At 51.0% G+C, this 13,367-nt stretch overlaps 1 protein-coding gene across 1 annotated transcript in view; it reads left to right on the forward strand.

Moving 5' to 3' along the window:
• Positions 1–7,652, forward strand: part of LOC134041993 (serine/threonine-protein kinase pim-1-like) — a gene marked incomplete at its 3' end in the record, with an annotated part of 67,607 nt that extends 59,955 nt beyond the window's left edge. Inside the window, exons 4-9 of the mRNA XM_062489066.1 lie at positions 4,827–4,955; positions 6,064–6,198; positions 6,285–6,335; positions 6,564–6,933; positions 7,122–7,298; positions 7,573–7,652. Of these exons, the coding sequence (XP_062345050.1) occupies positions 4,827–4,955; positions 6,064–6,198; positions 6,285–6,335; positions 6,564–6,933; positions 7,122–7,298; positions 7,573–7,652 (942 nt within the window). The remainder of the gene's footprint in view (positions 1–4,826; positions 4,956–6,063; positions 6,199–6,284; positions 6,336–6,563; positions 6,934–7,121; positions 7,299–7,572) is intronic.
• Positions 7,653–13,367: the final 5,715 nt, after the last annotated feature.

Raw genomic sequence — 13,367 nt, forward strand, 5'->3', positions numbered from 1 at the left:
TAGAAAAATCACCTTTAACAGTAGTCTCAGAGTAATGTCTCCCCATAACATTCGGAGTGTACTGCAGCAGAAGGCAGACAAATGGATCTCTGACGCAAGGCTTTTAAAATATGAAGGAATTTTAATAGAGGCACCCAATTTTACCCTAGAGACTACCACATTACAAAACCCAGCTGCCTTTTTATACGGGGAACCAGAGTATGAGCCTTTAACCCACGACTGTATAGTTGCCATAGAAGAACAAACAAAAATTAGGCCTGATCTGGAGGAGAAGGAATTAGAGGATGGCGAAAGGTTATTCGTAGATGGATCCTCTAGAGTAATAGAAGGAAAAAGAAGATCAGGATATGCAATCGTAGGAGGTCCAGACCTGCAAGTAATAGAAGCAGGCACTTTGGATAAGTCCTGGACTGCACAAGCATGTGAGCTATATGCTATATTAAGAGCCTTAAAACTCCTCAAGGGAAAAGAGGGAACGATATACACTGATTCCAGATACGGATTTGGGGTAGTTCATACCTTTGGAAAATTATGGGAAGAAAGAGGTTTGATCAATTCGCAGGGAAAAGACCTAGAGCACCAAAAACTAATAATTGAAATACTACAAGCTTTAAGGGGACCTAAGAAGGTGGCTGTGGTTCATCTCAAAGGACACCAACGGAGCATAGACCTCAGAAGTAGAGGAAATAACGCTGCAGACCAAGAAGCAAAACGGGCAGCGATGAAGGAAATGGTCCTAAAAGAAAAAGGGGGGCAAGAGAACAAGAGAGTACACAATAAGGAAGAGACTAACCTAATTTTCACCAATGGAGAAAAAGAAAAGTTGAGGAAAATGGGAGTTAAAGAGGAGTCAGGAAAATGGGTATTAGAGGATGGACGGGAAGTGTTACCTAGGGCAGTGGCCCAACGAATATTATACAAACTACATCAGAAAACACATTGGGGAGCCCAAGGGTTAGTGGATCATTTTGCCACTAGGTTTATAAGTATCGGGCTCCACGATATGGCCAAGCATATTACTAAAAGATGCCCCATCTGTTTACGAGTGAACCGGAGTAACCTTAGGAAGCTACCTCATGGGGGAAGACCATTGGCAAAAAGACCCTTTGCAAATCTACAAATAGACTTTACTGAATTGCCAAAAGTAGGAAGGATCAAATACCTTTTAGTAATAGTAGATCACCTCACCCACTATGTGGAAGCCTTTCCAACGGCAAGGGAAACGGCACAGACGGTTGTAAAGACCCTGTTGGAGGAAATAGTCCCTAGATATGGGGTACCTGAAACCATTGACTCTGATAAAGGGCCCCACTTCACATCCAAAATAACACAAGAATTGGCAGATGCATTAGGAATAAAATGGGAACAGCATACCCCTTGGCATCCCCAAAGTTCAGGTAGAGTAGAGAGAATGAATGGAGAAATAAAGAAACAACTTACTAAACTAGTATTAGAAACTAAGTTATCATGGGTAAAATGCATCCCACTGGCCTTGTTAAATATCCGAACTCAACCACGAGCAGACGTGGGGCTTTCCCCATATGAAATGTTATATGGTATGCCATATGATTTACAAGAGGTACAGACTAACCCAAACCTTAGTGAACAATACATTAACAAGTACCTAGTAACCCTGATGAAGTTTAAGAAACAACTGTGGGAAAAAGGAATGTGGGCCCAGAAACCACCACTGGATCTTGCATTACACCAGGTGCAGCCCGGAGATTGGATATTGATCCGGAATTGGAAAGAAAATCCAATAACACCCAAGTGGGAAGGGCCTTACCTGGTGTTGCTCACAACAGATACAGCAGTACGAACCGCGGAAAGAAGGTGGACCCACGCGAGCCGAATAAAAGGACCAGTGGACCCACCCAAGTTCGCTAAAGACTCTGGTTGGGAAGTAAAGGGCACAGCTGGGGATTTGAAGTTGACTCTAAAGAGAAAAACACAATCCTAAGGAATACCGGGATACCTAAACTTCAAGATATTGCCGAATGGACTCAGGAGACATTTGGGTGGGGGAAAACTGGGTGTTGCAAAAAGAATTAATTGGACACTCAGAGCCCCCTGGATACTGTAAATATTTAGAAGATTTTGCTCAACAACCCTATTATCGACCTATTAGACTAGAATATAAATCTCAATTGTGGAATGGAAAAGGGCACGTAGATCATAGGGACATAAGAGTAAAGTGTAGCTGGTTAGATTGTAACTGTTATCCGTTTGTGTGTTTTTCTTGTAAAATTTGTAAAGAACTGTGGTGGGTTCACTGCCAGAGAGGGAGGGCTCCTAGGAGTGTGTGTCAACCCTGTTGGGAAGAACAACGGGAGCTGACTACCTGGGTCTTGAACCAGAAGGTAGCAGCGCGGGAGTTGAAAGTAGGATCTGCGTCTTGGTGGCAGGTATATTCAAAGGGAGTAAACCCTGACCTTTATTGTTGCCATCCTAACGAGCCCTTTGTTCCATTCGTTGTGGACATCCTAGAGGTAAAGTGCCGAAAAAGAGAAAAGAAACTCAGGTGCGATATTCCACCATTAAAGGGAATAAATTGGAACTCCAAAAGGAGAAAGTGGGAAAGAAGAGCCTATCCTGCCCCTGAAGAACATCCTTGCTGCCGAGAAGATGGCTTACCCCGTGGCTCGTAGCAACCGAGTCGACGGGCGAGGCAGAGGGATGAGTTGTGGGGAAAGAGGGATCCGCCAGAATAAAAGAAGCATGAATACAGCACTCAAAACCTCAAAGGAACAGGGTTTGAGAGGAGGTAACAAAGGAAAAACAGTAGGAGCAAAGATAAAAAAGAAAAATTTATTCTGGCAGTGAATATCACCTAGTTCTAAGGGGATGTATAATATGGATGAATGTAATGTTAGCATATGGGGCAGAACCATCGCATGAACCCTTTAAGTGGTCCTTAGCAAAATGGGAGAGACCAGACCCATCGATTCAAACACGGATTACCTCAGGGGCTCCCAGTTTCAATATAACTCTAGAACCATTGTTGGACAGATGGGGTGCCGGGGGTGCTTGGTCAATACCAAGAGGAGTAATCTACATGTGCCCAGCATCAAATCCAGGAAAAGGATATTGTAATTATCCCGGAGAATTCTATTGTGGATATTGGGGTTGCGAAACTATTTCCCTGGGATGGAAAGTTGAGAATCCAGATAAATTCTTAAAGGTAGAGAGGGGTCCACATGGATGTAAAAAAAAACCCCTGGACAGATCCATCGGGGGTAGTAACATATGCAGGAGATTGTAAATGGATTTACCTCAACGTCACCCAACCCCAAGATCCTGCTTGGTTAACAGGGAAGTTCTGGGGAGTGAGGCTATGGGAACCCGGAAAAGACAGAGGGGGGCATATTCTGATAAAGAAGGAATCCATCCCACATGACCCAATAGCCATAGGACCCAACCCAGTAATCGGAGAAAAAGGAGTAGGGTGGAACAATACAAATGAGATAACCAACGAAACTTCTAGAGAAGAGAATTAGCCTCTGAGCTGGCCCATAACCCAACCTACCCCGAAAGATAATTCTCTCTGGAAAATAATGCAGGCCACGTTTGGGATCTTAAATAACACCTATCTGAATTTAACCAAGGGTTGTTGGTTGTGTTATATAGTAAATCCACCGTTCTATGAGGCTTTGGGATCTGCTGCAAAATCAAAACGTATTAATGGGACAAACCCTAGGGAATGCTTGTGGAAAAAGGGGAGGGACAATACTCCCGGAATATCAATGGCACAAGTAAGAGGAAAAGGCAGGTGCATAGGCAATGTACCCAGGGACAAGGACATCCTTTGTCAAGTAAAAATGTCCATAACTGAACCCCGAAAACCAGCCTCATGGATAATTCCAGCTGCAAATACTAAATGGGTTTGCAATACTCTGGGAGTTACCCCGTGTCTAGCGATTAACAACTTTAACAAGACACATGAGTATTGCATACAAGTTCTAATTATCCCCCGAATCTCATATCACCCAAAGGAGTATGTGTATGAACAGCATATCACCCCGGAACATCATTTAGTCAAGAGAGAGCCATTCACAGCCCTCACTGTAGCAATACTGTTAAGCATCGGGGGAGCTGGGGTTGGAACTGGAGTAGCATCCCTAGTAAATCAACAACAGGGGATGAAGGATCTAAGAATGTCAGTAGATGAAGATCTAAGTAGAATTGAAAAGGCTATCGATGGTTTAGTAAAATCAGTAAGATCTCTGTCAGAAGTAGTATTACAAACTGTAGGGGGTTAGACCTTCTATTCTTACAACAAGGAGGATTATGTGTGGCCCTACGGGAAGAGTGTTGTACATATGCGGATCAGACTGGTATAGTTATAGATACCATGGCTGAGCTTCGAAAACAACTGGAACAACTTAAGAGAGAAAGAGAAGCTCAACAAAGCTGGTATGAATCCTGGTTCAATCACTCCCCTTGGCTAACTACTCTTTTATCAACCATAGCGGGACCCCTAATTTTACTGATAACTGGGTTAACATTTGGTCCTTGCATTTTTAACAAATTAATCAATATAGTAAAAGGAAGATTGGAAGCTGCCCACCTTATGCTGGTACGGGCAAAATATGAGCCCCTAAATAGCGTAAGAACTGAGGACCACCTAGAGCTCAACCGAAGGGAACTCCAAAGATACAACGAACAAAAATAAGAAAATAGAAAAAGGGGGGATTGTGAGAGATTGAAGGCCTTTTTGGTTCGTTGTGATAGATAGATAGATAGCCTTGAAACCTGATGCAGTCTAGTTACTATGTAAACAGATAGGTAGGTGGTTACTGATTGTTTAAGCTTGACTCAATAACCAGACGTCTCAGTATTTCCCAGGGAAACAAAGAGTACTGCGAGGTCAGCAAAGACGACGGAAGACATGCGAGGTCAGCAAAGACAACGGAAGACACCATAACAACCGGAAGAACGTGTGCAAGGCCTATCACGTACCCGGAGACTGGAGGACTTAAGAGAGACGAACTCTAGGAAGAAGTGTGGCAGTTTTTCGGAGCACGGACTCCCTGCCACCCAGCGCTGACATTTGCCTTTTTCTTTTATAATTAATAAATTCTCTAAAATTGAACCGGAATATGGCCCCTTGTGCTCATTCATAACACAGACGATGTCTTTGGGCAGCCTGCAAGTGTCTCAGCACAGAATGAAAAGGGATGACAATACTGACACGATTTCTCTTTGCTACTTGAAATTTAAAAGCTCCGCTCCAGCCCACACTGGCAAAATTGTCAGAAGAGGCAATTCTTCCCCACAAAATGCTTCATCTCACTCAAACAAGAAAGCCACAAGCCAACAGTCTTCTTTACTCCTCCACTGCTTTATTTGGCTATTTCTCTAATAGGAATTAGCTTCATTTATTCTTACTTTGCTTCCTGTGTTCCACGGGGCGCGCGGCGGCTCCTCCGTTGGGTTCACGGAGGCAACGGCAGAACGGCCGCGCGCTCCGGCGGCTCCGCAGCAGCAGCAGCAGCAGCAGCAGCAGCAGCAGCAGCAGCAGCAGCAGCAGCAGCGCCTCTCTCGATCGGTTTTTCGATCGGTTTTCCGCTCGAGTTCCCGCTCGCCCTCCGTGCCCTTCTCCCTCTCAGACTCCCTGTGATCCCGTTCGGTCCCGTCCTTGTTGCGCCTCTCCCAGCCCGGCTCATGCCGCGCCCCGCAAGGCGACCGTGGGCGAGCCGGCCCCCTGCCCGCCCCTGTCGGGCACGCCGCGGTGCCGCCTCCGCGGGGCTCAGTCCGTACCGCCTGTGGCACCTTTTGAAGAGCCTGTGGACGAGCTCCTCGCTGCGCTGGTGGCGGTGGTGGAGCAGCAGCGTCTCTTGGCTCCGCCTGGCGCGGGCCCTGGCGCTGGCCCGGCCCCGACCGAGGCCCCTCCCGCGGTTCCGCCCACAGCTGGCCCGCAGCCGCCCGGCTCCCGCCCCGCCGCCGGCGCATTCCCCCGAGCGAGCCTCGCCGCCCGGCAGTTCGGCCGCCGGCCCCGAGGCGCCGGAGCCCGGGGCGGCTCGGGAAGCAGCGGCGGCCGGGGCGGGCGGGTGCCCCGGGCAGAATGCCGAGAGCGTGGTGCCGTCCGCACGGGCGGAGAAGCCTCCCCTGGAGCAGCTGTACCGGGAGGGCCCGCTGCTGGGGAGCGGCGGCTTCGGCAGCGTTTACGCCGGGACCCGGCTCGCCGACGGCGTCCCGGTAAGAGACGGGGCCGGCTCGGAGCGGGGAGGGGGGCGGCGAGCGGCGGGCGGCGAGCTGAGCCCTCCGCTCGCCTTGGCTTGCAGGTGGCCATCAAGCGAGTGTCCCGGGACCGCGTCTTGGAGTGGGCGCGGCTGGTGAGTGAGCGGGGCCAGCGGGAGCAGGCGGCGGGGCGTGGCGGGCGGGGTAAGGCCAGGCCCGGCCGGGTGGGAGCCGGGACGCTGCGATGGGAGCGAGCGTGGAGCGAGCGGGGGCCGCGCAGCGTCCCGGGCCATGGGCAATGGGAGCTGCGGTGGCGCCGGGCAGGGGGTGGCGAAGGCGAGCGCAGCATCGGCGCCGCTGACGGCATGGCGGCTCCCCCGCAGCACGACGGCGCCCTTGTGCCCCTGGAGCTGGTGCTGCTCTGGATGGCGTCGTGGCCCGGCTTCCGCGGCATCGTGCGGCTCCTGGACTGGTTCGAGCTGCCCGACGGCTTCGCGCTGGTCATGGAGCGTCCGGAGCGCTGTCAGGACCTCTGGCACCTGCTGCACGCGGGAGGGTTCCTGCCAGAGCCCGTGGCGCGGGCGCTGTTCCGGCAGGTGCTGGGGGCCGTGCGGCACTGCACCAGCCGCGGCGTCCTGCACCGCGACATCAAGGCCGAGAACGTGCTCGTTGACCTGGCCACCGGCGAGGCGAAGCTCATCGACTTCGGCTGCGGCACGATCCTGCAGGACACCTTCTACACCCAGATGGCCGGTGAGCCCAAAGCCGGGGCCCAGCCGGGCAGTGGAGCTTCTCCCCTGTGCTTCCCCAGGTGGAACACACAGGGAGGGAGGGAGGGGGAATGCTGCTTCAGCCGGCTGCAGCCAAGTTGCATTTTGGCAGGAGGTGGCTGGGAGGGAGCAATCAGCATTGGCCTGATGAGCTGTGCCCGTGTGCCATAGGAACGCGGGAGTACTACCCACCGGAGTGGATCCTCTTTGGCCGCTACCATGGCCAGCCAGCCACCATCTGGTCCCTGGGCATCCTGCTCTATCAGCTGGTGTGCAGGCACCTTCCTTTCAAAAGCAGAGAGGACATCGTCCGGGGACAGCTCTTCTTCCCGCCCCGGGTGTCTCAAGGTGGGGATGGGCCTTCAAGGCACGGGAGCAAGAACGGCTTTGGGAGAGGGCAGGTGGCACATAAGTGTCCTGCTGTTGCAGCTGGGGAGGAGGTTCATCTCCTGGGCTGAGCTGGAGGAGGCGGCACGTGTGCCTCTGCTGCTCTCTTCCAGAAGAGAGGATGGATGGGAAGCTGTGCGAACAGCTCTGAGCACTCTTAGTGTGCTGTGGGCACTGTGAAATCTGGGAGAGCATGGACAGGAGCTGACCAGCAGTTTCTGGTTTCTCTCTGCAGAGTGCCAGCACCTGATCAGGTGGTGCTTATCCATGGACCCTGCAGACAGGCCATCCTTGGATGACCTTTTAGAACATTCTTGGGTGCAGAAGCCCCACCTGGCCCAGGAGACAGCAGAGATCCATCCCTCTGCACAGTAGAATCCAGGATGCCCGCAAGCAGCAGCTGCTCGTGTCTTGTGGCTCTCAAAGAATTCCCCAGAGCATTTCCCAGTGGCCCTGGCATGGAGCAGAGAGCACAGCCAAGGAGGTGCTTCCTCAGGTCCCCGGCGATTTGTGGAGGGAGCGGCTCAGGGCTCCCCATCCTATTGGAGAAATTGTGGCACAGTGCAGTGAAGTTGCCACAGAGTGGAAAAGGGGAAACATCCCCCTGCAGCTCAATGGCCTCGTGATGTCCCCGCGAGCCAAGGCACATCTGGCGTGTTCTTCTGGAGATCAGCGCAGAGCTGGAGAACGCCGTCCTCGAGCTGGCCACTGGCAGGGCAAAGCTGATGGGCTTTGGTTGCAGCCCCTTCCTAAAGGACACGCTCTGCACCCCGACGAAATCAAGATGAGTCCCCAGGCGGTGCAGGGGTGGGGGGATGCTCGTGCCTCCAGGCATGGCAGGGCTCAGCCTGGCCACGTGCCGGTGGTTCCCCGTGGGGTGGCAGTGGACAATATTAATCTTTCTGCCAACTGCTCAGCTGCTTTTTGGTGGGGCAGGGGATGGATGTTGTGGAAGGGGAGCTGGCTCCTGGCCTCGCTGACAGCTTCTTCCTGCCAGCATGGCACAGGCTGGGGTGGGGGCATCCGGCCTGACAAAAGCATGCATCCATGTGGATAGGGAGCAGCAGAGGGGGACGGGTTCTTTAGCCATGGCCCAGCTGCTCTGCTTTGCAGGCCCTTGAGGAAGGGGTGGGCATACAGGTGGGAAAGGTAGGGTTTTTCCCCACCACTGGAGAGATTTTAGTATCATAAAGAGCGGTCAGACCTTCCCCAGGCCCGTGAAACAGTGACAACCATTGGTGCTTTTTCTTGTTTCCAGGTCTTGTTTTGAAATGACTTTCATGCAATTGTTCTTTGTTTTTTCCAGAAAGATTGCAGCTTGTGTCCAGACCAGATGGAGAAGCACCGGCACCGTCCGTGGAGTGCATCCCGTGCCGGTGCTACCCGGGGAGGGTCCACGGTGTGGATGTCCCCTGCAAAAGGATGAGGACCTTGTGTGGGATCGGCTCCTCTCCTGGCAGCAGGTCTCCAGAGGTGGGTACCCGGTTCCACAGCTCGGGTGGCAGAAGGGCTTAGGGCAAATGGCAGCAGGCACATGAGAATGTCGCTCTTGCAGCTGCTGAGGAGGTTGTTGTGCCATGCTTGAGCAGAAGAGGTGGAGCGTGTCCTGCCACGCTGCTCTCCTCTAACAAGGAGGGAATGGGCTGGGAGGTTTGGGCTCTGAGCACAGCCAGCAGCCTGGCCTGAGCACAGGCTATGGTGGGACAGGGGGGACAGGAGCCTGCTGCCACTGACCGTGGCTTTCTGGTTTCTGTCCCCAGGCTACCAGCAGCTCATGCCATGGAAACGGCACCACTCGACCTGCCAGTCTGGGAGGGCTGGACGGCAGCGGGTGTTCATTTGCTGCCAAAAATAAATCATTCTTGTTACTAACATCATCATCATCATCGGAGCATTTCTTTCATCCTTTTTTCAAGCTTTTGGCCTCCCTTCTTCCACCGAAATCTCTTTGCCTCTTTCCTCATCCACTTGGTGGAATTGGTGGGGGGGTTTAAGTAACACAAAAAGTTCAGCAACCATTCCTGTTGCCAACCGCAGCAGTCTCTTCAAGAACCTGGAGTTGGTAGCCAGGCCCACATTTCACTTGGAAAGGGGAGTGGTTTGCAAGGACAAAGATGTCCCTCTGCTGCAAAAGCAGGGAGGAAATCAGAAGCAGCAAAATGCAATTTCAGCTCTACCCCCGCCCAAAGTTGTCTGCGTCTTTGCCCTCCACTCCAAAATAGGCAGGCAAGGCTGGACTTGAACAAGGTTCAAGTCCTTCATGGTCCCTTGGCATTAAAGGGATCAAGTAAAACTCTCATATGCAGTAATTGGAGTACAGCTACTGTAGGGATAAAGGAAATGTTGGGAGCTGGGACATCCTTCTTGTCTCCTTTGTCTCCCCAGGTGTTGTAGCCTGGATAGCTGTTAAGATGGTTGCAGGTAAAGGAGCAGCAAGGGCCTTTGTATGGGATCCACGGAGATGTTTATTTCAGCCACTGCGTGGATAGTCCAGGGTCAGAGGCAAAGACAAAGGGGAACGTCGGGGTGAGGGTCCAGGTTGAAGCAGATGGGTGTCCTGGGCAGGGGGAGCATCAGGGAGCACTTACCAGGAGACATGGGGGTGGCACAAAGGTGGGGTTAGGGCATGGGAGCCAACAGGGAAACAGGGTGGGAGTGACCGAAAGCCTGAGAGACAGGGAGAGGGCAGGGGGCTGGCCCAGGGAACAGAACAGGGCTACATTGGCATGACAGAACAGGGCTTGCTATGAGAGAAGCCTCTCGTGTCTCCCTAACTAGGGAATGCCTTTTAGGGTCTCCACAGTGGGGTGTTTTTGGTTCAGTTTGAGTTTGGGTGGAGATACTGCTTTAGTGTAGTGGTTTTGGATTGTTAATTTGAACGTTTTTAGTTGTGAGATAGGATTAGGAGGAAGCTAAAACAGGCTTAGCTTTAAATGGTACAAAGACAAACTTTATTACCAGAAATTATAGGGGAAAAAAACAAGAAGAAATATTAGAATAAAACTTCAGACTACTCTTCTTCTTTCCACACATTTGTTTTTTTACATTGACAACATACAAAGAACAACTCAGTTAGTTTACCTTTTCTAAAATAGTCATTTACTTGTTTCTTTCAGAGAGGAGATTCTTCAGCCTATAGAGACTTTTTCATAAGAAACCATTTTTAGGTGGTCTTGCTGTTCTAGTGTTTAGCCGTCAGGGAGGATAGAGATCTGGTTATTATGTAATATTTTTTTTCTCAACTAACATTTTAATTCATAACTAATACTGAGGACCATATCAACTTATGAGGCACACTTAAAGGATTATAATAGTTGAAACAAAAGCTTACTCCACTTTTAAAAATAGAGGGTGTTTTTCTTCTTCTTCCCTAGGGAGAAGCAGGGTTTTTTTCACTATTTCAACCTAGGGCACTTACAGCAATTTTAACATTGGTTTATTTTAATACCAACGCTTCTTCTTACATCTAGAGTTAGAATCTTTAATCCACCCCATATTTTTTTATGTGTTATAGGGAAACAAGGGTTGCTTTTCTGTAGCATAAAAAAAAGGGAAGAATTTCAGTCTATGTCTTCCTTCCCTCAGCTGAGACTTGACTCTTCTTGTACTTTGAATTTGGTGCTTTTTGTGCTGTTTTTGTACATATTATCATTTTGGTTCTCTGTTTTTTTTTCCACAGGACAGAGAATAAAGTATTTGTAAAGTCATATTTTGGGCAGTGAAAAAGTTAATATTTTGCCGGGGCAGGAGAGGGTTCTGTGATTGTTTTTAGGTGGGGCGGCCGGAGATCTTTACCATAAGGAGCCTTCTAAGGCCGCACTGGGGCCGGGCTGGGATTGTAGGGCCCGGCCAGAAAGCGGAGATGAGTTTTTTGGTTGTAAGGTTGTTTTTTGGCGTTTGCTGTACGTAATGTTAGTGGTGGGCTGGTGGTTTTCCTTTTCCTTTGCCCAGCAGCCGAGGTTGGGGCCCTTGCCAGATCGGGGCCCAGCTGTCTCTCCCCCAGGCCGTGTGGGCGGTGAGGCAGGCCTTTTTTCCACCTTTATCTCTTACTGTTCACTTCCTCTTGCTGGAAACGGGATTGTTGGAACACTTTAGAGGAGACGGCTTATCCATAGTGTTCTGTTTTAAATTGTCTAAAACCGTGTGAGACAGATGGCTTCACATAGGAACATCCCCAGGGCTGCTGAGGGGAAGGCACCACTTTATTTGTTGTGAAGAGAAGTAATCAAAATCCGCAACCAACAAGCTGCAAGGCAGAACGGAGTGGGAATTACAGAAATAAAGGCCTTGAAAAGCAGCTTAGGAAAGCGGCTACTTCCTAGACAGTGCCAAACCCTCTGACCTGGCCTGGCCGGGCCCAGGGCTGGCTGCCCTTGGGAAGGGAAGGGAAAGGGATGGAGCTGGGGTGGGGGCTCTGTGGCCATGGAAACGAGAGAACCACGGGCCAGCGCGTCACAAAGGGGCAGCCCCGCAAGGGGCTGTGAAGGTTGTGGTTGACACGGACACAGTGGCAGGAGACACGTCTGGCTCTGCCTGTCTGTGCCGACTGCTGGCGATTGGAGTCACCCCACCTTGTTCTAGGGCTGGGGACCGAGCTCCTATCGCCGTCTGCTCCGAGACAGTTCCCAAATTCAACCCCAGGTACTTCTGCAAGACAGAAGCACGGGTTCAAAGATGGATTTTACTGCAAAAGGAAAGACCACGGAAGGAAAAGGTGAGGATAGAAAGGAGCTGAAAGGCCCGAGTCAAATGGAGACAAATTCCACCAGATTTCCAGGAAAATTGGTCCATGGTGGTCAGTTCTGGCTCTGTGTCAGAGCTGGTGGCTGTGAGCTACAGGTGATCTTGCAAGGACAGCCCTGGCATCACAACATTCTACCTTTAGTTTACTCTGCTTCCTGCTTTTTGACAGTAGCCAAATCACTCATACTGTCAGCCAGGACAGGGACTGTGGCCATGACAAATACAACGTGGTCATGTGATGCAAATTCTGCTTCTTTCTTTGCCATCAATGTTGGGTCTCACTACTGATAAATTTCCTGTTCTTCCTCTGCTTGGTGACTGGGTGGGTCCAACACTGAGGATGACAGGATAATATAAAAACCCCAGCAAGGCCTGCCTGCATGCTGAGAGGTCTCTGTAGCTTGCAGAAATAGCATTCGTCGCTGTGAGGGTTTTTCCTGGGTTTTGACAAAGCCAATCTCTAGAAGGAATCCTTATTCCCCTGTTATTATTGGATCCTTGCACCTTTCACTTCAGACTTGCTAACTCAATAGAGTTTGGAGGAAATAAACACAGGCCAGTCTAAGGAAAACTAAAACCAAACAATTGTTTTTAAAAATATCAAATATCCCTTAAGTGCCACACCCATTAGACATGTTGATGCTGGGATAGAGGTGGGCATTGACCAACGTCACTTCTTCCCTTGTGAGAGTGTCTCAGCCTCCCACAGAGGTAAGGTGGGAGCTGGGCCACTCTCTGGTGGGAGGAAGGGTCTTGTGCCAGCCTGGAGAGCCTGTGCACATTGCCAGGGAGCAGTTGTGCCCTGCAGGTGCCCCCTGCCATGAGCTGTGCTGCTGCCAGTGCCCCGTGGAGCTGTAGGGCTGCTGAGCTGTGGGGCAGGGAGAGGAGCAGGAGGCTGCATGTGCAGCTGAGCCATTGCTGGGAAGCACAGGGCTCTGGGCTCCCTGCTGTCCCAGAGCAGCCCAGAGGCCAGGGAGTTCCCCTGGGAGCTCTGTGGAAGTGGCTCAGGGTGTGCCCCTGGCCTGCCTCAAGGGGCTGATGGCAGGAGCAGGTTTCCTTTTCAAGCTATTTTCCAGGAAAGTTTCCAGGAAATGTGTTCCATGAAACATGGAGCTTCAGATGCTTTTGTTTTGCTTTGCAGCCTCTTGTTACATTTTGTGTCTCCACTTTGCAGGCCTGACTGGCTACCCTCTTGCCAAGAGGTTTTCCCTGGCAAATCCTTCTATGCTCCTTCCCTCCAAGCCATTGCCTCCCATCCAGAAGGGCTCTCCTTCAACCAAGTCAAAT

Source organism: Cinclus cinclus, chromosome 3 (assembly GCF_963662255.1).
Source record: "Cinclus cinclus chromosome 3, bCinCin1.1, whole genome shotgun sequence".
Taxonomy (NCBI): Eukaryota; Metazoa; Chordata; class Aves; order Passeriformes; family Cinclidae; genus Cinclus; species Cinclus cinclus.